Below are 24749 nucleotides of genomic sequence, written 5' to 3'. Positions count from 1 at the left end.
GCAGCACAACACAGCACTGGCTGTCACTGTTACTTGCATTCTGTGGAGTCTGAACTCCAGTTGTCACCTCAACATCTTTATCCACTGCAGGGAAATATGTTATTTCATCTCTACAAGCAGGTGCAGGCAGAAAGAGCCAGTAATTTCCGTAGGTGTGCTGACTGGGTTTCGAAAACAAACAAAGCTCTATATGACTTCTGCAATAGTTTATGCCAAGATAACAAAATTTTACAAGGACAGCATTAGTTTTGATTTTCAGAGTTTTTTTATTAGTTTCAGTTGTACAAGTCGAACATTAGGGAACAATAAAAAACCCACATACATGATGTACAGTACACAGCTTGCATTGTTCCCAGGTTTTGGAGTCACGTGTCAAGGGTCAGGCTGCAGAATAGAGTTCACCCGTTCTTAAATGAAAGCAGGCACATAGAAAATGATCTCGCTGCAGTGTTAGTGTACACTTGGTCGGGCAAATGCAATGTTAGGAGCACCACCTGCCGTTAGGCAACTGCATGTACCAAAGGAACACGGGTGTGGAACCGTGATGTTCTGCCCTGCTGCCCCTATTGCGTTTGTTCGCATCAAAATGAAATGAGAGGAAAACCAAACTGTTCGGCAGTTCACCCCGTGGTCCTAAGAGTTAGAGAGAGGGTACATACAGCCAGAGAAACTCCTCATAGAATGAAACCACAGAGCTGATACACATTTTGCATAGTTAAACTTATGTCAGGAAAACCTTGGGTCTCTTTTTTTTTTTTTTTTCCCAGCCTTTGAGCTTGTACTTTAATAACCATTCAGAACACCCTCACTCAGCATTCAGACCACCCGGTCACTCCTATCTGGAGTGACCTTTCCATTTCTTTGGTTACTTTCCTTAACATTTCTTAACTTTTATTTTTTATTATTCCTCCTACAGCAATACACCATGCCAGACATCCACTGCCTCCCTTTGACTACTCGTTTATTTTCTTCAGCTTTTCCCTCCTCTTCAGTTACTTCTACTCTCTTCAGTTACTCTTCTCAACATCTCTGAGCTTTCTCATCTTCACCCCTTCTGATTTTCTCTTGATAGAGAGAAAATGACACATTGTTCTCCTTGTTACACCTCATTGCCTTACTATTTGGAATACCACTTCTAAATCCTTTAAAAGCATTCACCCCTGAGGTCCTGATTCTTTCCTTATTTACACACGGATGTTAATCCCAGTAATTCCAATGGTTTTACATGCAAAGTGACAGGTGAAAATCCAACCACTGACTTGAATCATAGCTCAAAAGAAAAGAGAACTAATAGAAGGAAGCAGAATGAGAGTTTAACATCTTAATGCAGTAGCACACATCCCCTCTCTCAAACCCACTTTGTTTTTCTTGGTAGAGAGCTAAACATCTTCACAGAGTGTCAACTTACTGTCAAACTTCTCTGTTGCAGTAATATTAAACAAGTTTGATGACATTTTGCTTCTTTAATCTCTTGGCACGGGCTGATCTGAATTCCCACTGTACTCTGTTAAATCCGTTTAAACCAGTGTCTAGCATCAGGGAAAACCTGCCTCCTACCTGTCGTCGCCAAAATGGGAGAAGAGGAAAATTTCACCTGCCGTCCATGTTATGCAGAGGCTGCTGTGATAAGCACACTTTAAAAATGTTGTAGAGCAGCCTGGGTCACTGATTGCTTATAGCAAGAGCAGTTTTGCAAGCAAGTTTTGCACACCCACTGGGTACAAAATGAAAGGTGTTCTTTCTTCACAGCCTCTTAGATTTTTTATTTGAAATAAAAGCAAGTAAATTGTATTTCTGATTGTAATTTCTTTTGCTTGTAATTGTAACTTTCATCTCTGTTTTTGTTTTGTTTGTTTTTGTTTGGTTTTGGTGACAGTTGAACAAAATAAGCCCAGTGCTCAGTAGCACAGGGAGCCACGCCAGGCTAAAATATCTCTGTTTTTCTCCTTTGTCCCAGCCCTAGCACGGACAACAGGTAGGAGCATTACTACAAATAGCCAGAGACCTGTTTTCACACAGCTTTGCCTGAGCAATGCATACCACACAGATTTTAAATCTGCACACAAGCTGATCACTTGCATGCATTTAAATTTACTTTGAGTATGTAACTACATATATTTTTTAGTATGGCTTAGGCTTTTTTTTTCTGTAAGTTTAACCATTTAAGAGGAAAATACTTCATAAAGAAACACTATACATTTTGAGATAAGCTAGTGCTCATGAAAAGTGCTAGGTTAATATCTTTGGAAAGTGCGGTCCTCCACATAGCCAAAGAACACAGAGGAACAATGTTGGCATCTCTATCTACCTGCAGCAGTTGAGGTGCCACCATGGGGAAGAGATGATTAGTCCCTAATTTGATTCTCTGCTGATATTATATGGGAAGATACCAATTCTGGAGCTGATGGTTGCAGTCTGAGCACCCATCAGTCACAAAATGATGGCTAACACTACCTTAATTTGACATGCTGTACAAAACAGCTACCAGTTTTAACAGCTTTATTTCTCCCCTTAGCAAATTTTGAATCATCATCCTTGAGGTAGACAACCAGATATTCCAGTACACAGAATCACACTTTCCCTGCACCTTCCAGGATCACATATTTCAAGTAAAAACAAAACCAAACTATTTTCAAACACTGTAGCTACCGATTTCACTTTTGCCTACAGTGTCATCCATACTATATAATGTCTGGAATAAGGTCTTTTGTGTTACACTTGATGCTTTACATTTTCAAAGCACATTCAAATACCAGCTAAACGCTGACTGCATTAAACCCTACAATTTAATCACAGAATGTCTGTTTAGTTTTATGGCCAAGTTACATGCCCCTGAGAACAGAGTTTATGCAGAAACACTGGCACCAATAACACTAGTGGATGCAGCTTTATTTAGATGCAGTTAGCATAGAAAGCACCTGAAATTATTTATATTTTCTTATTTATAATAGAATAGCTCTGGATATTTTTGTAACTATATTAAGAATACATTTGTTAATACCCATTTTGGAAAGATTATATTTACACACAAATACATGAAGACTTGTTGCTGAAAGAGCAAGAAAGAAAGAAAAGAAGGTGCCTGATCCTGTGCCCTTATATACAGGGGTAGTGCCGTTAAATCAACTCACATGAGTATGGGTCCCTTGTTTGAGTAAAAATTACAGGTTCAGTTCCCTAACGCTTTATGCGTACATGATTTTGACAAACTACTATTTAAACTGTTTTTACAAATACATTCTACAGTAACTGTGTCTATGGGCTCAGGCATCCAGCCCTGAGAGAAACACGAGGTCTGTCCCCTGCATTTTGTAAAATCTACCACGTGGGACACGTCCCAAAGTAGCTGCTTTAACAGCTCTGCAGTGAAATGCACGCATTCTCCCTACTGCAGGACACAATCCCTCAGAGTCTGCGTCTGAGGTAAGCCCCTTTGTGAAAAGTCACTCTTCCACTGATTGTAAGACTCACACAAGTGAGTCTTGGTGCAACAATAAAACTTGCTCAAAATAAAAAACAACCAAAAACCAATTCAAAATAGATTCCAATTTGCCATCCAACTTGTTTGTTTTTATATCTACCTATAGATGTTGCTGTCCAAAAAAGAAAGAGACTTCAGTTCAAGATGATAATATTACATTATCTGTAAAAAAAGAAACTGTAAACTTTTCTGAGTACAGGGACTTTACATTCTTCATTAAAGTTGCTCTAACACTGTGAATACAGTCTTGGTTTGCAACATGTTTGAGAAGACAAACTAAACATGTTTGCAGTAATTTGACAGGAAAATGGAATTCTTTCCAAACTGAAAGAATATGAATTCTATATGACAATATTTTTATAGGTAAAAAGTGCAAATTTGCATATATTACCTTCAAGCATTTTACACTGCTAGCTACAGGGAATTTCAAAGCATCCTTCATTTTGATGTGATTTACCAGTTAAATAGTACATTTTGACCAAGAGTCATAAAGTAAATTTGACTGCTGCCTCCTGACTGTACAGATGCAAAGAACACCTAGAAAGGGGGAGAAAGAAAAAAAGGAAAAAAAAATTACCGTCGGTGTACATTTATGAAAATATTTTTATCTATATGTGAAATATGAGAGAAAATCACAGTCCGAAGTATATATAAATCACACCTCAACTTTGAAAAAGAAAGTTTTTAAAGGGAAACAGTGCTTGTACTACAACTGGGGTATATTTTTTGCTATATATATTTTTCTATTTGGAAAGTCAAAAGAACACACTTTAAAATAATTAATCTAAACAGTTTAGGGGACCCAGTTTTCTAAATAAATCAGTGGGACTAAACAGGTTTCAGAGAACATTTATCCAGCACTGCTGTGCCATATGCAAGAAATCATACTTGATTATCCATTCTCCAGGTGCCTTCAATATGTGATATCTTAGTGCTGTTTTTTATTTTTTTCTTGTTTTGACCTTGATGGTTGCTCTGAACTGCATGTAATTTTGGCAGCCCAGGAGAGGCAGTCCTGTATTTTAGGCATTTTCAGAGCTGGCTCACGAGTCCTCCCCACTGCATGTGCTGTGCTGGAGTCTGCCCAGTCATCAATGTCTGTATTTGTTAGCACCTCTGAAATCAGTTAAGGCTAGGTGGAATAGGAGTTGTAACATCCCTGGGTAAAGTAGGGCTGTGTCAAGGTGTGGAATATCCACTGCTTTGTGGGTTCACTGACAACATTTGCTTTGGTTGGGAAAATTATACTAAGGTAAGAAAAACAGTGTAAATACATAGTTACAGAAATTAAATGGTCTTAGTTTTGTAGATGAAAATTACTTGGTTTTGCTCTATCAACACACTGTACTCATCTCTGTACCTTGTCATTTCTTTCACATAGAAATTTTAGCTTCTGCGCTTTCTTGTGCATAAATACTCCTTCCAGATTTCCTGTTTCCACAGAGCGCAATTCAATTGCCTTCTCTCCCCAGCCCATGACCTGATTAGATTGAAGGTAAGCTAAAAGAAGAAAAAGAAGATTTTTTTAAGTTAAAAAATGCCAATACACTTGCCTGTTACTATCTGTACACAAGTAATTAATCTCATGCAAGAATGTTTTACAGAACTGAGCCCCAAATGCAGATACAACCAGTCATTTGTGGGAGTCCAATATATAGCTGGAATACAGTGCTAGTTTCAAAAAAAGGGACTCTCACACAAAACCTTTGCTGATACATTTTTAAAGGCTAAATTCTTAGCTTCTGATGCAGAGCTTGAAAAAAGAGACTATGCAGAGATGATTTTAAAGCAGAAAAGAGAGTGTTGAGAGTGTTTTATGTTTCTAAGCATTTTTTCCTATTTTTCTTTAATTCTATTCCTTACTATTTCTAATGACTCCAGTCTAGTTGCACTATTGTCCTTTGTTTTAACTCCTCTATAGAAGATTGAGGGTAACCAAAACAAGATTCATTCACCTCTTCTTTAGTTCACTCAAGAGCCTGGAACCTTTCTTTCTTTGTTTTTCCTAGAATAGTTATTATTTTTTGTTGTACTACGGATGTAGGCTGTGAAAATTAGCTGAGTGGTCTGCTGCTATTTAACCGCTGAAAGATTGATTCTTGCCTTATGTCAACACAGATCGGAAGCATTTCAGTTTGATAACAACATATTCTGAATTACTCAAGTTTACACAAGAAGTCTTGGGAACAGTAGCTGAATTTCAGCTTCTCACTTATTTTGGACTCTACACTTGCCTTAAGTACACTATCAAATGTGCAACTTGTGCCCATTTGGTGTCTCATCCTTCTTTCACTCTACATGTCCAAGAAAAATCTTGACTGTCTTCTCCATAGCCATCTATTAGGAAGTTAAGCATGTTTGCTGTTAAGTTTGAGTTAGTCTGAAACCTAAATGCTTTGGAATCTGAAACTAAGGCATGATTCATTTGCTGTCCTTAGCTACTGTCTTCCCATAATTTGTTTTTGGATATAAGCAAAGAAGACAGGTCTTTCCCAACCTGGATGATTCTAAGATACTCCAGCATTGCGGAAGCTCACTGTGTTATTCCCTTCAAATCTGGTAACTGGATGATAAATCAGGATAGTGATGAAGGAGTTAACACCACAGACTTCAAATTAGGCACAGTTTCAATTAAAATCCTCTGATTACTGTACGTATTGGCTTCCAAGGTAAAAAACACATTATTTATGCTCTAGATAGCCAATGCTCAGAAATTATTGTTCTTGCTCAACTATGAGTTGTTTTTTCATTAGTCCGAGAACTGTGGTGCTCTGAAATATTCTAGAGGGAACGTATGCATTTGACTGGTTTTTAGCTTCAGAGGACACTGCCTGCCTGTCCTGCTTTTTTAACGCAAACAACGTCTGTTCCTTAAAACCTTCCACGTTGATTTAGATTTTGTCTAAAAACTAGGCTTTCAATACACACTGATAACACAAAGCAAAAGCCTGTGATCCTGCTTTACAAGGACAGGAGAAAATAAAGGAAATATATTCCAGTGGCTGTATATTCTTCTTGTAGCAGTTGATTTAATATTAACTTGGAATCCTTGTTTTATAATCCTTGTTCAGATGTGTGAAAACTATACCTCCTTGGAAACATGTCCATTTTGGGTACAGCGTTGACATTTTAGTTCCCCCAAAGTCTATTAATTTTGCCCAAATCTGCTTAAGTAGGCTTCTCTTTCAGTTATTCTTTACACACTGAAGGCTTCCCTGTCACTAGAGCTGAAAGCAAGAAAATCACTTCCCAGTATCCCAGTCATGTGGAAAGAGGAATAAACCTCTCTATGAAAAGCAAAACAGCAGTGACGAGCTGAGGATAAGTGAGAGAAGAGGGTGGAGAGGAGGGATATTTTTTGAAATCAAACACCTGAAATCAACACTTTTTTATTCTTATTCTTTTCTTTATGCTTAATTTCCTAGCCTGTATGACAGGGTGCTGTAGGCAGCAAGAAAGACTCATTCTGGCTCGCTGCATGATGAGCATCATGGCAGCACCCATCCAACGTGCAGTCACCTAATAAAGCAGACCTAGACCACACAAAGTAAAGAAGCTAAAGATGCAATACTCAGACATCTGCTATTTTTGGTAACATCTGACACCACATTAACATTTGCAAACACACCAGACGTGCAGGTAGGCTATGATTCCGGGGGGTGGGACAGCAAGGCAGGTCTGTGTACACAAACGATAGAACGACGACATTCTGTGGCTACAGTTTAGTATAGGGCATGTAGGTCCACCATCAAAGACCTAATCCACTCAAATTCTCCTTATCTTTTCCACTTTGTGAAATCCGCACTCAGGTTGTCAATACCCTGTGTCTGTATCAGCCGTATCCATGTCTTTGGCAGATTTCAATTTGATAGCATCCTTGCAGGTCCTTGCATCCTTGAAAGCCCTGGATGACTGAGCTACTGCTGCTATATTCAGATGAGAACTGATCTCCCAAGCAGTATTACAAGAGGAACATAATAATACAGATATTCCAACTTCAGCCACTGATGTTCTCCTGGCTGGCCAATGTATTGAGAACTTGTCAACTGACGATGGCAAATGTCAAAGTACAACTAGCACAAAACTCATTCCTGTAGCAGAATCAAGAAGTTTTTTTCTCAAATTGCACCTGAAGACGTATATGCTAACAGAAAGACCCCATTATACCATTTGTGGGGTTATCCACTTATAAAAATTTATACATGGAAATTAATTTGGAGGGTAGCAGGCTGTGAATTCAAAGTTCAGTATAGAGTCTTGATAACCTTCCCATGAGAACATTTACTCTAGAATACAAACGTGCCATGTACAATGAACTGCAAGTGGGTTAGATACTCAAAATTAAGTCTACTTGCTCTGGAACAAAAGCTCCTACACTATGTGCAATTTAGGAATAGTTTGAGTCCACTTTTCACTTCATAAAGCTTTAGATAAAAATATTTCGTGCTTCCAGCTGGCAACGTTTAAGTATATTTATATTATGATGCAAGATTATACTGGTTTCTAGCAATCCTAGACACAGAGAGCTAGCTGCTCTTGTCCTTTGGACAGTAGCTCAGAAAAAAAAAAAAAAGCATATATTGGCTCAGACTGATGTGCCAAAATTGCTTAAAGTTCTGGAGCAAAGTCACTCAGAGTTACCTGAGGCTCCTCTGCCTCACCCAGACTACCATGTATTTAGAAGACGTACAGTTGTGCACGAGCTGTGGTTCTTGTTACACCAATTATACCAGCTGTATGCCCTGGAGATCACAGAATACACACCATAAACTCAGTAGAGGGAAGTGGGATCAAAATCAGCCTCTTAACATAATGAAAGCATTAGGAACGCTCTAAAATTGGGTTGAGACCACCTACTTGGTGTTTCCTGTTCACAGCGTGTATTAGCATCAGGTTGAGGAGAGCCCCCGTTCACGGAAGTGACTGCTTCAAGGGGAAATGGTTGAGAGGCAGAAAAGGTGAATGAAATTACTGAGCCATACTGAAACCATTAGCTTTTTATGAAGTGCCACTGACATGAGCTAATGATCTCTTCGTCTCACATCAGTAGCACACTCAGTCTGGGAGAAGTGCACTTGGTGTCACAGAGTCCAGGTACCACTACAATCTCACTTCCCTTCTTCAGTTTTCTTTTTGTCTTTAAATTCTCTCTCTTCAAAAATGCCTTTTCTGATCTCATGTGCTGAATTTGGCTCACTGCCCTAAGCAGTTATTCCCAACTTATCTCTACATGAAAGCAGAATCAGATCAGCTTTTCGTGAAATAACATAAAATCAGGCTTTTCTGATTAGTGTTACAGAAATAGGGCAGGACAGGACCTTAATGCACCTTCTCCTCCATCCATATCTCTGTGCCACACCAGTATCACTTGTGACAGTTGATCGTCTAATCTGACCTTAAAGGCCTCTAGCCATAGAGACTCCACAAATTCCCCAGGCAACTGATTCCATACAAACCAAGAGGTTGAAATGAACAAACCAAACAAATTAAAAGATTCTGACCCACTTTTGCATGCGTGAGTCATGATACCAAACTCCATTTTATGAGGTACAAGGGAGTGTACACTGCTTTACTGAATTCCTTTTAGGAGAGGGTGAAATGCAACACAAAAATAAGTACTGAATTTTGCTTTTCTGGACACGTTTGAGAAAACTGCCTCAGGCCAGTATGCAGCTAGGCAAGAACTTTAAAAGAATACCCAGTGATTTTGCTGGCAGTAAGAGATAGCAACTATTAGAGACCATACAGATCTTAAAACTGACTACACTTCTACTGAACCCTTCTTTGGCCCTTCAATCCAACCCCACATGCTCTATGAAATCATGACTTCTATTGATTCCTGCCCTCTTTGGGAAAAGCATGTGTTGTTTTTTTTTTTTTTATTTTTATTTTGGGGCGCAGCAAGATAACATTTTTGGTTTGTTTTAGACAAATGAAAGGGAGATGCGTGTGTTGAGGGCTTGAATGAAGATAACCCACAGAGATACCAACAGCGTTCTGCGATGTCGCAAAGCTCAAACCCAGCCTCAAGCTCTCCCGTGATGCTGCTGACCACTGATTAGGGACCGATTAGCTACTTGCATGTACTTCTGTCTGCTGCCCATGCTTCAGAAGTCACTGCCCAGAGGTTAAGCAATTTGGGGGAGGAAGACAGGGAAAGGAGACAGGAATTTCTCTTGTGCAATTCCATTAAATAGTTTTACTGCTATTACTTACGTTACTTGAATATAAGTTGTTTTTTTTCCTTTTTTTTTTTTTTTTTCACCGGACAAAGACCTAATACATACAGTTCCCTAACCACCCAAAAAAGAGCTACGACTAAATAAATTTTTGACTAGGAATCTTATTGTTTACTAAATACATGTTTATATGCATCTTTGTTCCAAAGCACGCTTGCTCTCAGTTGTTGCTTGCTCACTTCTGCAATTATTATTCCAGTGTAACTAATAAACCTAAGTGAGAAACATGTTTAGGGTGTGAGGTGGCTTGTTTGTTTGCTGTTTGCTGGGGAAAACACTGCATGGGAGATGTGACCAACAAGAATCATTCAGATATGAGCAGGAGTTTCCTGTACATGAATTGGCCAGCTAGTATTTCAAGGACTAGTAAGTGCGTTGAAAGAGCACTACTGCAGTAATGCAACCAGCTTTTGGTAACCCTATCTGTTTTTCCACATAACATCATTTTGATTTTAATATGTACACAGCAAAGGAAATCAGGACTTTTATTGGTTCCCTACTCTTTGGGAATATCCGGTTTTGTGCCAAGCTGCCAAGCAGACATACTGTAAATAATTCATTACTCGCACAGAAGGGCAAAAGTGCTCTCAAATTATATTAACTTGATGTTTCTTAAACCCTTTTAAAATCTTGTTTTATAGAAAGAAAATATAACAGCTCTATTTATATTTAGCCTTACATATATGAAATATCTTTCAGATTAAACATGGATAGAGTACTTCTACAATTTTAATTTCCCATTGGATTTGAGTTTCCTCTCTCCAATTTCTTATTAACAGATAGGTCACAGAGGTTCCAATTTAAAGATGGGAGAGTAAGCTATATTTAGTTTCCCTGCCCTAAATCTATCAATTATAATGCACTTTTTTTTTTTTTTTTTTTTTTTTTAAGTCAAGAAACACTTTATCAACGACAGAAGTTTTCTTTCAAAATACTTATTTAAAGAAACTAAGAACTGGGCAAAAGGTGGCTAGAGAGCACCCTGAGGTTAACACAAGACCCTCCTGTCTAAAGCACAGAGTGAAAACTTTTGAGATAAGCTCATGCAGACTCCTGTCAGACCTTGTGAGGTCTGGAAATTCCAGAACAGGATCTCTTGTGAAACTTGCAAGTTTTCCCTACGTTTGGCCATGTAAATAACACCGTCAGACTTCTCTCATAAGAGCTCATGTTTCTGTCTGGAGACTAGAATTTCAGAGGAACAAGAAGATGAATAGGAGCTGGTGGGAAACAATTAAAATAATAGTTAACAGAGCTGTTTAAAATTTGGGTTTTGCGTTGAGTAATAGGTTGGGTTAATTGGTTTTTAGCTGTAATGTGAATGCAATCAGAAGTCAAATTGATCTTGTACCACATCACAACAACTGAGAATTTCTGTTTCAGAGAAATCCAGCTCTGAGACCTCAGTGCTGTGGCAGCAGCAATAATGCAAGAGTTCTCCAGTTAACATATTGGAAAATTTTCAAATATCAACTGAGAGGGGGTGTTTGAAGACTGCCTCCCTTCAGCTGTGGAATCTGCAGAATTATAAACAATGAAAGAGTGACAGAGTGACACCTTTCCTTCCAGAGAAAACCTACAGTCTTGCTCTTTGAGCACTTGGGGATGCTTTGCAAAGACCTATCTGTTTACTCAGCCCTCTTTACCGTACCATCGTAAAAATTTCATCTCACTCACTCTTTGCTACCTCAGTAGCGTGCTTCATTGGACCTGCCTTAGCTACCTGTCTCCAAATGGGATGCCTTCCCATCTGGTGGTGCCCATCTCTCTAGACTGACCACAGAGAAAATCCAACAATTCACATGGACAAGACTGCTGTACAGTAAAATTCTTTAGACAGGATACCACCCTCAGAGGTGTGTCTGCTCCAACCGCTTCCTATCTAACTGCCCTAAAATACTTTAACAAAAATGCCTAGGTCATTTCGCACTGATGGCTTTCCATGCAAATCATTATAATGGTTGCATACTGAAGAACAAGAGGAATGGCTACATGAGCATGTGGAAAGGAGAATGTCCAAATGGCATCTTTCTATTAAGATGTAATCAACCTTGAGAAATTGAGAATCTCATACCTATCCAGATGTAGGCAGAAAGAGGTTTTAAATGAGAGTAATTAACTGGCACAGAGGATCATATACTCAGCTGGCCCAAAGCGGTGAAGCTTTATTCACTTCAGTGCCAGCAGGGTACATGCAAGGAAATTTTTTACTTAAGTTATGGAATTATGATTCCCAGGCACAAGAACGCTTTACAAACCTATCTCACGTTTCTGTAGGTTTGATGATTCAGTACTTTCAGCAAGGTTAGGAAAAAGGACTTAAGCTCCCTCTGGTACACTTCTGAGGCATTCCTACAAACTCTGTCCAGATTAAGTGGAAAAAAAAGCTTTGAGGGCAATCAGGACCCAGTGTCACAAACTGCAGATTTCCAAGCAGCAGTCATAAATATATGCAATAATTCTTGCAATATCTCCCTTTCTAAAGTGAGATGTAATAAAGCCTTTTGTTCCTTATGTATCAACATTTGAAACGCACTGTCTAATTATCTGGTATCAGTGAATCTTTAGGCCATAGCATACAGTAAAAGCAGGACAACTAGAAAAGCCTGTAATAGCTACAAATAACATCTATGCTTTAGCAAGTATTAAACATGAGATTACGGTTAATCTCAAGCAGGACAGTTACATAAATGCAGCTCATTTTAAAATTCTGCCTCTTCCCAAGGCAGGAAAAAGGAGTTCTAACCCACAAGGTACACGTGAAAAAACAAAAAGAGTTTAAATATTTATGAAAACCCAATATCATATATGCACACCACAAGGTGTATAAGACATGACAGTTTTTTTTTAAAAATGGTTCATGTTAAATAAGCTTGCTGCGTTTAAGGCCTAAGGAAGTACATCCCATAATGAAATGGGTCTTGAAAGCTGTCTCCTTGAGACAACATTCTTCAGTGCAGCTTCCAATTACATTCAGTACTTCTTGTTAGAACTCTTCCTACCTTTCCCGAGTAATTGCGCTTTGATTATTGATTATTTCTTAGAGTGTTTCTAACGTTAATTCAGAGGGGATATAAAATTTCAACATATCAAGGATTATTAGATTTTCATATGAAAAATGGAGAATTGACTTGATAGATTTTAATTGTGCCCTGCAGCTTTGAGTAGGGGCTGAAAAGCAGAGATAGGTGTATTTAGTGGAGGGAAGCAAATACTACACAGTCAGGTTATAACCTCACACCTGATTCTTGGAACTGAAGTACTTCTATAGCTGGATTTTATAGTAACAGTGCAAAAAATACAAGTTCCCTTATAGCAATGTGTGTTCCAGAGGCGGGTTCCTTGCTCTCAGTACTGTTGAAAACCCTCTACAAATGATAGACTTGGTATTTCCTCAAGGGTGTTACTCTACTGATTTTAATGGACTTTTCCTAAAGCTACCCGACTAGAAGTGCAAGGAGAAAGGTGAACTTTCTTCATTTTTCACTGTGGCATCCAGTTTCTGCCAAGCTAATAATCTGCTTTTGCACAATCTAAATGTCTTGGGCTTTTGCTGTTTGTTTGTATGTTTTAAGATCCGGAAGAACAGGAATGAGACAAAAAAGAAATTAAAAGCAACTAATAATAAAACCAAAAATCTGCCTGTGTTATGTTCTTGGTTTTCCCCACACTTAACATGAAGCCCTCTGGGGAAGGTGAAACAAGCAGCTGTCCTGTGCAATACAATGGGAATCTCCTCCTACAAAGCCACTGGAAACATGGAGAGACTGAGAATCTGTTGGAAATACCCTGTACTGTGAATTTGAAGTGATAAAATTAAGGGGCCATTTGACAGCAGTTACAGACCTTTTCAATAACTCACCCTGCTATAGTTGCAAATTTTTACATAAAAATGCTATGGACTATGAACAATCAAAGCAGAAAACAAGCACCGTTGTGTCGCTAATTCATGTAATTCTCTCTGTGAAAACTCTCTGGAGGTTGCATCCCCAGGGAAGCTTGGCTGTATAGTAAGGGTATGATGCAATAAACAGTATGACAAGAATACAAACCCCATGATTCAAATTTGAAGACCCTGTTGCAATCGTTGGCTGTTTTAACATAAACATACATAAACCTCTTTACTCTCCAGATATCTGTTTTGCTCAGAAGTTGCTTTATGTGCCACGCAACCACTTTCGCATAGATACAAACCTCATAAAGTAGTCAGGTTTCATGCAGCAGAACCTTACGTTTAATAAAATGCAGTTTTTCATACATACCTACAGATGCTGGCATTTCTCCCCACTGTAAAACAGTTTCCTTTGTGAAATGCCCATATATATCAATGTAGATGCCTTCATCTTCGTAGGCGAGTAACAGTTCCATTCCGCTGGTGTTTGGGAGGATGATAATGGCATGTGGGCGAATAGTTCCTTGGATCTAGAATCATATTTTGCTAAGATTTATATTAGAAAATGGACTGCAATTTTAGTGACTACATCAATCTAACTAGCTTGACAGAGTAATAAAAAGAACTAGCTCATGGAAAGTCAAAGAAACGCCTGTTTTCAGAAAAGCTGTGCAGTTTGCAAGCTAGCCCCTGAAATGGGTTTTCTCCTCTCCTCCCCCCTTTAGATATTACAGTAGGTTTGCAAACAAGGCAATGTTCAGTATTTCACTTTATGTTTACTTGGATTAACGGGTTTCAAGAAGCCATGGAGCCACTGAGACACAATAATACTGACTTATTTATGAAACACCTGCATTATGTAAATAGAAGACAGGTGAAATAAATTTGAATTCACAGTTATTTCAGAAGATGGAGGAAGAACAAAAGCTTCCACATTCCAGGAAACCAGTGCTTTCACTTTCCATGATATTTCCCTCTCCCCTTTCAAGCCAAAAAAAAAATGTAAGTTTAACAGTATTTACAGCAAGCTGAACATCGTACCTGGACCTTTCAAACACAAGCCACTCTATATCCTTCCCTTCCCACATTCTTCCCTACAAATAGTTCCCCTTTTCAGTGTTGCTCAGCATATGTTTTCTGCATGCCACAAGAAACAGTGCATTTCACTCACACAAATTAGCTTAACAGCTGCTTGATGCACTAGAATCTCTCCCAGAAGCCAACACATGTCCGAAGTGAAAAAAAAAAGTCAAAGTATACAACTATGGAGGTGGGGTTTTATGAAAGCACTTTTGAACGAAAACGAGGAAAACCTTAAAATCATTAAGAAAGCATTTCTTTTTTGTTTTGTTTTTAAAAAGCACTACTCAAAACAGGATAATTAAACAGTCAGTTAAACCACTACAATGAATCTTTCTAGGAAGCACATGACTGGAGTTTCTGCATCATTTTCACAAGCCAGCAACACACAGATCTCTTTTCTTCAAGCACATACATTACACATGCCGGAAGGGCAGAATGAACAGTAAAGAAGCACCGAAGCTGTACTTGCCCAACTGAATACACCCAGGCCAACCACTTGACTCCGTGCCTCCGCAACAACTATCCGTAACACTAGAACGGGTATCCAGAGCCGCAGAGCAATTTTAATGCGTTGCCTTGGTACTCGCATGAGCGATCGAAGCAGGTAAGAGATGGAGAAAGAGGTGGGGAACCAGGAAAAGAGGCTACCAGAAAGCAAGAGTATCTAAAGTCAGCCTGTTGAAGTCTGCTCTGTTGTCACTACAAAGCTCCTTGAGAAAATCATCCAGTCTATCAGATGCTCTTTGAAATAATAAAATACCGAAAAAGACAGAACTACCGTAGCAGCAGATTTATTTCAGGTCTAAAACTCTAAAGGGAAAATATATTTTTAGTACATGCTAACTTTTGGTTGAGCACACGCAAATGGAGCCAGTCTTAAAGGTGCCCCACATCTTCAGGACAATCACCTGGGAAATCTCTCTCATCATGTGCATAATTATATCCGCAGCCTGTTGGAGAACTGCAGCTGCTCAGAAGGCTCCCCTTTTCCTCTGCCTTTCACATCTTGGGCAATTATGCTGATGATCTTTGTGACAAGTCATTATTCACCTTGCTTAGCAACCAACTTCCAAGGATGGCACGCAGGCATCACGCTTACATTTATCAACTGATGTGAATTTTCCATAGCTGCACAGTTAACAAAGCTACTAATTGTTGGATTAAATAAGCCATCTAACAACACAAAACTTAAGGCCCTTAAACAAACAAACAAAAAACCAGCTCAGGTTTGTAGCAGGTGATTCAGCAGCCTGTTTTGAACACCTAGAGCAGTTAGTTTGCAATTAAGAGAAGTTTATAAACCATCATCCTTAAACACTGTGGCCATCAGAAAACACAGGTGTGACAATTTGAAGGCTGTCACTCGTCAGGGTAGCAGGGTGATCAAGTGGCTTGCCACAGGGCATGGGTTTTCGTTTGGTTTGAAAACACTGGGCTGAGAGAGGGAGGAAAAAATAAAAAAAATTAAAGGGTCTTGGACCAGGCTGCAACATGCAGATGTGGGATGAGATCCCTCCAAACCTCGAGTGTTACTGGAAATCCCATCCCTTGGCATACACGGAAGCAGTGGCACCCATCAGCTAACACTTTGCCTGTGTTGAGCTCTGCTGACTTCAGGGAGGGTTTTTCCAAGTGAGCACAGAAGCTCCCCTGCTGGGAGCCCCCCATCAGACCAGAGCCATGGGAATCCACTAGCTTTTTGGACATAATCCCCTAAATTTCTGTGGCTTTTGGGACCCACAACTTCAACATGTACCTGAAATCAACATCTTCATGCCAACTTCTGCTTGAAAACCTAAGCAGAAAATCCTGAATTCTTTTTAATGTAAAAGACTGATTTCATGGGCAACTGAGCAGTAAGAAAATCAGCAAATTTATTTGGCCTGGAAGCTGGGTTTCTGTAGAGTCATGACTAAAAGGCAAATCACATTTGTAGATCACATGAGCTCATGTAAATCATGTAAAATGAATGCAAGTTTGCTCCACAGTGAAGAAATTAGGATTATTCATGTGTTCACCTGTATACCCATGTGAATGCATGTTTGGACTCAGTTTATACATGGCTCCTCTAGCTACAGGTACTCTTTGATGCAAAGATAACATGCCTGAAAGCAGATCCAGATTTAAACATATGTTGCACATCTTTTTAAACCAGGCCAAATTTCAGCTCAATTCAGTGATCAAGACAGAAAAACACACTGGCAGATTATGAAAGTCACCAAATTCAATATTGTGTTTTTGTATGCTTTAAAAAAGCCTTAAATTTCCAGGATAAATCAATTAAAAATAGTACTGTCCATGCAATAGGCTTTCTGACGTTAAACCATTAAAACTGATACTCTAAATCTGGGAAAAAAAAAAAAAGCCTTTTAACAGAACTTCACTATTACAAAAGCATGCAAAAAGTCATTTTCTATTAGCTGGTGTATAGTAATTATCCTCTTACCCTCTGTTTTGAAATACAGCACACCACTTAACCTGATTATCACCAATATACAACCCAAATAACAAAGGTGTTTATGTAACTTTTTGGAGTGTCTTACATGTGTTGGAAGGTAGAGGTCATACACAGATCCAGAGTCCACATCAATAGCATGAAAGCCAACTAGAGAGCCATAGATCACTTTTAATCTTTGTCCATTTTCAACAGTCAGGTCAACTGACAGTGGTTTGTGATGAAGTGAGGTGAAGGACTGCAAGAAGAAAAATACACTATAGAATACAATAATGCTCTTGGTTTACAGATCAACATATATAATTTTCCTTAATAATTTTCAGAACTGAAAAGTTACCCATTTTTGCTCTACCAGCACGTTGCATTTAAGGAGCTAAGTATCCATCAACCTTTGGGCCACAAAGAGAGTTGGATAGTTCACCTGTGTTTTGAAAAAAATCCTTATTCTATAAATGGACTATGCAAAAATTAGGCTAAGTACCATTCATGTTAAATTTCCTCTTTCTCCGAGGGAAATCAGCATCAGCTTCATGAATTTAAACGTACATCCTGGCACAGCACTGAAACAAGTTGTTCACATCTAACAGAATCATGACTGTGACAGTTTCATGCCTGCCACCTCCAATGTATGTCAAATGAGCTACATTTTCTTTAAAGGAATATTCATTTTTTATCTTTAACTAGAAATAAATGTTATAAAAAACAACAAAAATCAAAAGCAAGGAGTAGATGAGAGACAGTGGTATGTCTGAAGCAAAGTGAAGTTTAACTTACCTTAAAAGCCATGAATTTGTGGTAAGGCTTCGGAGCCCAAGCATAAACCTCCACTGAGTTTTTCAAAGCAATTACAAGGAATTTGATTCTCTCATATTTTACTGTAATACAAGAAGAACAATTCCTTAGGTATCAGACAGACGCTTAAATCAAAGACCATCTCATTACATGAAATAATTTCAATGCATTATTTGTAGAGGAAGACGCTATCCACCAAGGAGACTAATGCATTCTGGACATCAGTGTTTAACATCACCAGTGTCAAAACCCTGACTGCAAACATGTAGTCCCTTTATTCTCAGATAGCAACATTTATATATTGATTCTCATACATCTATTTCTCTTACTAGTCAGAAAAAAAGGTCTTGACCCTACAGCTAAGTCAGTCTACTTTATTTTTCAAATATGAGCCCACACTGATGTTGCCGGGTGTGACTATGCTGCTTTTGCTCCACATGCTGAATTTTCATTTCACTGTTCATGTGTGGGGTTAAATCTCCATGTGCTAGTGTGGGCGAAGGACTCCCATGATTCTGAGATGAGTAAGCATTTAGGAGAGATGAGCCATTTCTCCAAGTTGATTAAGCTCATGTTGGGCCCATTGAGAATAAACAAAGAAACATGCATTGAAAATTGAGGCTTCTTTCACGCTGCCAGAGGCAAGCATTTGGTTTGGAAACAGAACACTAGGGCATCACATCTCAGTGCATTCTCCCTTCATTTTATATTCAGTGTCTGCTTGGAAGGCATTTTTAGAAAATGCAGGTGCTATGCTAACTGAGCTAAGGTTTGTTGCTGCTTGCAACAGGAGCAATTCACACTGACCCAAACATAGAGCAGAAGCATTAAGAGTAGATAAGGGTGGATACCGATCAGGGAAATCTTACAAAGGCTGAGATAGGGAAAGACAAAAACAAACAAACCCTACCAAAACACAAAACAACACATCCTTTTCTTTTGCTAGCTGGAAAAATGACTATAAGAACAAAGGTCAAGATACAAGAAGATTCACCAACAGGTAAACAACAGCAGCTGCTTTGTCAAAGAAGTAAACTTGGTTTGTCATATGTGAACACAGAAGAGCACCAAATGTTTGCCTAATTTTAGAATAACTTAAAAAAAAAAAAAAGACATACCAAAACCAAAAATGAGCAACTGAAGTGGAATATGTGGTGCTTAGCTATAATCACAAAGAAAACGACACACATCTGTTGCACATTTCTTTTTGGATTTAACCCGTAACACTTAAAGCAACGAGATCTAAATGCAAAGAAATGTCAAGCAAAGCATTTATGAGAGCCAGCCACATCATCGTCTCCTGCACTTGTCTGTATCATTTCTCTATTTGACTTACGGAAAAGAAAAAAAAAAAAACAACACCGCCACTTTCATATACCATCTTTCAATAAAGCAAAACTTACTCTATACATTACACCCCCTCAGACAGTTAAATGACAGAAGCTATCACAATACTGATGTTCACCTTCACAAACGAAATACCTGAAAGCCAAAGAAATGCAAGATGGTATTTAAACTGCTACGGTACATACCGTTGCCAGTGTGTAAATTTAAACAGAGGTATATTTAGGTCTTTTATGATCAAGACACAGCAATGAGCTCTAGGACATCAATCTCATCTACCTATAGACATCCTACAAACATGATTTCCTAGTACTGTACCAGTCCAGTTCAGCAGCAGTTACTCAGGGCCAGGAGGGAAGCTGGTAGCCTGGGGGTGGAAAACATCACTCTAATTGAAGTCTTAAGTAACTACAGAATTTCTAAACCCCTGACTGAGCAACAGAACAGGGCTGGCACTCCCTTCTTCCAACCTTCATGGGACATAGCCATAACACCATGTGCAAGAGGAGGTGCAATCTGGAATGACAAGGGGCAAAGCATCCACCGTGTAAAGCAAGCAGGTTTGAAAGCAGTCAGAGACCAATACAATTTTGAAACACAGCTGAAGAAAAAGGCTGGTGTCATGAGATGACAAAGGATGATTAAGCATCTCTCTAAGGAAAAAACAAGGCCTTACCAACTTTGTAGTGTACGCAGCCTTCCAGGTCACCCACTGACACCCAGCCTTGCCGCTTCTCCACCTCTGGATCATTGCGCAAAATCTTATTTCTCAGCCATGATAAGTAATAGACCCTCAACTTATTCTTCTTCCCTGGGATTTGCAAAGGGGAAGAGAAAAAAAACAGACATAACTAACTTATTGAAGCATAGAATCTCCCCCATGTAAAAAAAGCTGGAGTTCTGTGACCTTGAGTACAGCAGATCTTTGTGCTTGTCAAGGTGACAGACAAATCCAGCAGCACAAAAGAAAAGCCTGGGGTGATTATGACCCCCAGTGGGTAACTGGAATATGAATAACCCTATGACATTTGGCATATGTGCTCTTGTGAATTAAGCTTCATGTCAGGTTTTAATTTCTGACTACAATTCTTTCCTCGTGTCAAAGAAGAGGCCTCTATAGATAATCAGATTATCAGAGATAATCACATTGCCTGGTATTTGCTCTCTGATGTGAAGGAAGGAATACAGATATAACCTACCATGGGTATTTTGAATAAGTGACTTTTTTAGTTCTAATTAACTGACAATCTTCATTACAGGTAACTATTTTCTTTTGGATGCCTTTCAGGGTGAGAATTACTTTGTCATCTTTTAACTCAGTCAGTCTTTCTATTGCTTTGGTTTGTAAATAAGCAAGATCAAGAGCAGGTCAGTCTAAGGGGACCATGTCAAAAGCAGCTGAAACTGGCAATGTGGGACAAACAGCTCTTACCATCACCTACTACAGCGAGTCTGGAGTGTAGAGAAGTGGCAGCCATTCCTTGTTGGACCTCCATTTCTTATGTACTACCTTGAGGCCACTCTTATCTGTGGATAATAATGGCCTCAGGACCTCGAAGGGCAGAGTCCAAGCTCTTTGTCAGAAAAGGCTGAAGGTACCACTCCATTTAGCGTTACCAATGCTTTCACAGCACATATCACTCTTAAGTGACTGTTCATACATCTCATTGACCACAGAACGACGTTATTTAATGATATTCAAACAGAATTGCACTTAGATAGATGTTCACCCATTGCAGAAACATGTAAACAGACTGACAAACTATAACTTGCTGGGAAACACTCCATTTTAAGAATATGAAACACTTCATAACCTCTCACAAACCATTTTATACATTAAACAGGTAATGAAATATCCCAGAGCCCCATCTAAATCTGAAATGAGAATCTAAGTGTTAAAAATTCAAGAGAGTTTTCCTATTAACAAGAATAACTATCCTGTGATTTTCTGTAAGAGGAAATTTCTCAACCTAGTTTATAACCTAGTTCTTCTCTAATTACTTCCAACCCCAATGCAGGTCAGATACTTTTAGACACTGAACTAACCTGATATAGTAATTAGCACATTGAGTCCTTCCAGAACATCCATTTGCTGGAATCGTCTCCTTGTAATCAGTGAATAAACTCTTCCCTGCCCACTTCTGTCCAGTAGCCATAATCCATTCTCCGTTCCCACCAGTAAATTTACTCCTGTTGATACAGAGAAAAAAAATACTGCATACATCACCCAATGATTCAGAAGCCAAGTGTTAATTGTTTTTTAGAATCAATTTTTATTTAGTCTTCTTAATGGTACCTGATAATTTCTCCGTTGCTCTGTGGATGACCTCCCAGAAAAATAAAAGGAAAAAAACAATCCCAACGTTACAATTTTTACCCAGCAGAACACTTATATGCCCATGTAACCTGAAGCATGAGTAGTTCCACTGAAGTCAATATTGATTTAAAAAAAAATAAATTAAAAGAAAACTCTGCGAACTTGAACTTCTCAGGTGACTTGTGTGCTTGTAAGTGCTGTAAAAGCCTCAGTTTAGCACCAGTCCTCTGTCAACACAGGATATCCAACTGAAGGATATGAGGGTCTCTTTCAATTTTTAAAGAATATAATTCCTCTTTTCCCCAAATGCAACACTCAAAATGCAGGAGAAAGACCAAAGTCACCTGAAGAAAAGCTACTGATATAAGGAAGCGGAGTATTTGTTTGAAAACTGGTTTTTGGAAGAGTGCTTTCAAATGCTGAATTAAAGGAATGAATCCATCTGAAATCCAATTGTTCCCCAGGAAGTGAAAGCTTCAATGAGTTGCTGACACCAGAGGATGCACCCTGTACAAAAATAGTGTTTGGCTGGCATGATGGCTACCTTTCCTAGTCAGCAGGTTCTAAAGAAATGACAAAATTTCCTGCTGTAATGAGCAAACTTCTCTACTGGCTATGCTCTGACGAGTACCTGGTGCTCTTCAACCTCAATGCAAAGTTAATTTACAGACTTTGCTCCATAGCTCTGTTCCTAATTTAAAATCTTGGACTCCTGCAAACATACATTAGACAAAACCTGCAAAGCTATAAAAACTAGAAATCTACATTTCCGTTGGATAATGTTTCACCTACTTCATTCATTTTCCATTCCAGACTCAGAAAGTGACAAAAAGTAAACATCTGAGCGAGTCCTGTAGAATGCATCTGTTCTTCACAGGTAGACAGATGGTTACAAGAACTCAAGAGCTTAGCTACAGTGAGACTGGGACTACGTCAACAGTGGTTGAAAACTGGTCTGACTACACTGATCCTGCGTGTTTTTTTTTAATGCCATGTGAAGCTGACCCTACAAGAATGGTGATCCAGCAAGGTTCTAAGTCCTGACAGTGGAAATTATGGAAGTCAGCCTCTTGGAAAGATTGATGCCTGACCTGCTTCAGTCTGTGGTGGCTAAAATTCTGAGAGGAAGGTTCTTGGAACCTCTGGTTTGGATAATTTCCATTGGGTCAGGGTTATGCATGATTAGCTATACTGATATGCAGCTAAGACAGACTGAGTATCATGAACATTTTTGCTTCACATTACCAAAACATTTGTAACTTTTGGCTCTTCCAGCAAGTGCAGTTTCAATTTTGTGCTTGATCAAAATGTTTTCTCATTCTGATGCACAAAATCCCTTGCAACTGTAACTCATCTGTTTGCCATCTTCCATCAGAAGGCAATATTATGCGAGTGACACGTAGGTATGTTCTCAGGATTTTCTGACAGGAGAGGTGTGATACAACTGCGAAATCTAACTGCCATATACTGCCAACCTCTCCTGTTGCTGCCTTCCCTCTACACACACGCCCAAGCACTTCTGAGCTTACCCCACAAAGCAGCACAAAGGACCTCCGAGTTGAATTTCTTCTTGTATTTACGAATTTCTGGACTGTCGCTCTGCGGGCGGATATTTGTTGGGTTAACGTTGACAACAGAGCCCTTCCTTGCATTTTCTCTCCTGACGGGCTCGGGTTTTGCACTAGATGCTGAAAAAGAAGATATATGGAATAAAAAATAAATAAAAAATCAAGTGTTTGGCTACATCTCACATTTGACCTGTTTGTGGCAGAATGAAACAAACTCCAGAAAAGTGAGAAAACACTTTGAGAGCCTCACATAGCTGAAGAAAACCACACATCTGGAAAACTCCTCAAACATTCCTGAGCAAGCACTGTGGTGACACAGCAGCAGAGCTAGCCACATCTGGAAGAAGCACAGTGGCCATGCAATGAAATTCATAGCAATGTGGAGCTTAAGTTTCTGGAAGTGTTACTAACAGTTTCAGTTGCCAAGTGATAAGCTTCTCCCTTCCCTCCATTCCCACCCAGAATAATAAGAACAACAAAACAGGAATGAGATTTTATGAGGGGTAAAGCATACTCACAAGAACTACAGGGAGGTCCAACTGGACTGGTGGGAGGGGTGATTGGCAGAAGTCTGGGATCTATGAATGAAGTAAACGATGTTGTAGATGATGTACTGCTCTTTGAAGGTGTACTTTCAGTGGACGGGGTCTACAATGAAACACAAGAGCTGCTTCAGGACGATGACACTAGGGAGCAGACAGCACAGAGCCGTGTGGGTGTCTCTGAGGTTCAGGTGAAACAGCATGTTGCATTATTAGGTGTAAAGAACATGCTTAGAGCAGTAGATAGATGGTACAAATTGAGTGACAAGAGGAAGCCTGAGCTGGGAGTTGTGTCAGGATTCTTGACCAGGCACTGCACTGCAATGAAGTAACTGGTCCCCAGAAGAATCTCCTTTTATGTTTCTCACTCCCTGCTGTTTCATCTGCAACAGATCCAGGCCTTGTGCACTGTCACCTGACGCTGGGATGGAAATCAATCCAAAGACAATCATTAAAGGTAGATGAGCATGCTGTGTAGCTGGTGTTACAGGTAAATGAGCAGAGGGTAAAAGCCCTTCTAGCTTGTATGAAGTGGAAAGAGAAGGACAAAAACATGGAACAGCAAAGATGGGTAGGGAGCTTGAACTTTCTTATTAGTCCCCCAAAATATATCTTTTAGATAAAAGGAGGGATATGGTGAAAAATCTCTCCTTTATAAGAGACAGGATAGATGAATTCAAATGACACTCAATCTCAGGCTCTCATGGGCTGGAGGGAAGTGGTGGTACAATTCATTCAATCTATAAACTTATCTCATACCTTATTCACAGATTTGTTTTGAGGTTCCTGACTAGTCAGTGGCACTTTTGGTGGGTTCACGGAGGAATCTGAAATTTGGCTCTGCTGAAGAAGATCTGGCAGGAGATAGTTTTGGTTGTTTATGCTCCAGAGGCCTTCTTGGGTGCTAGAAATTTGTTTCCCTAAAATCTGATCCTGCACATGAGAAAACATGGTTAAAGTCCACATATGATATAATTCCAATGCACTATGCACCCCCTGTTAATTAGGACAATAAATAATGAGGATATGAGTAGGG

General features: G+C 39.2%; 1 protein-coding gene across 4 annotated transcripts in view; it reads right to left on the bottom strand.

Moving 5' to 3' along the window:
- Positions 1-246: 246 nt before the first annotated feature.
- NRK (Nik related kinase) overlaps positions 247-24749 on the bottom strand; it is a 93490-nt gene continuing 68987 nt past the window's right edge. For all 4 annotated transcript variants that reach the window (XM_035541225.1, XM_035541227.2, XM_035541226.2 and 1 more), the window contains 10 exons: positions 24473-24646; positions 23690-23819; positions 23133-23291; positions 21333-21476; positions 19963-20097; positions 17925-18025; positions 17239-17388; positions 13983-14142; positions 4842-4981; positions 247-4018 (listed from right to left, as the gene is read on the bottom strand). In XM_035541225.1, coding sequence (XP_035397118.1) covers positions 3935-4018; positions 4842-4981; positions 13983-14142; positions 17239-17388; positions 17925-18025; positions 19963-20097; positions 21333-21476; positions 23133-23291; positions 23690-23819; positions 24473-24646 — 1377 coding nt within the window. In that variant the 3' untranslated portion in view covers positions 247-3934. The remainder of the gene's footprint in view (positions 4019-4841; positions 4982-13982; positions 14143-17238; positions 17389-17924; positions 18026-19962; positions 20098-21332; positions 21477-23132; positions 23292-23689; positions 23820-24472; positions 24647-24749) is intronic.

Source organism: Cygnus atratus, chromosome 13 (assembly GCF_013377495.2).
Source record: "Cygnus atratus isolate AKBS03 ecotype Queensland, Australia chromosome 13, CAtr_DNAZoo_HiC_assembly, whole genome shotgun sequence".
In the NCBI taxonomy this organism is placed as follows: Eukaryota; Metazoa; Chordata; class Aves; order Anseriformes; family Anatidae; genus Cygnus; species Cygnus atratus.
The sequence above is the reverse complement of the archived record's forward strand: the minus strand, read 5'-3'. Positions and strand labels throughout refer to the sequence as shown.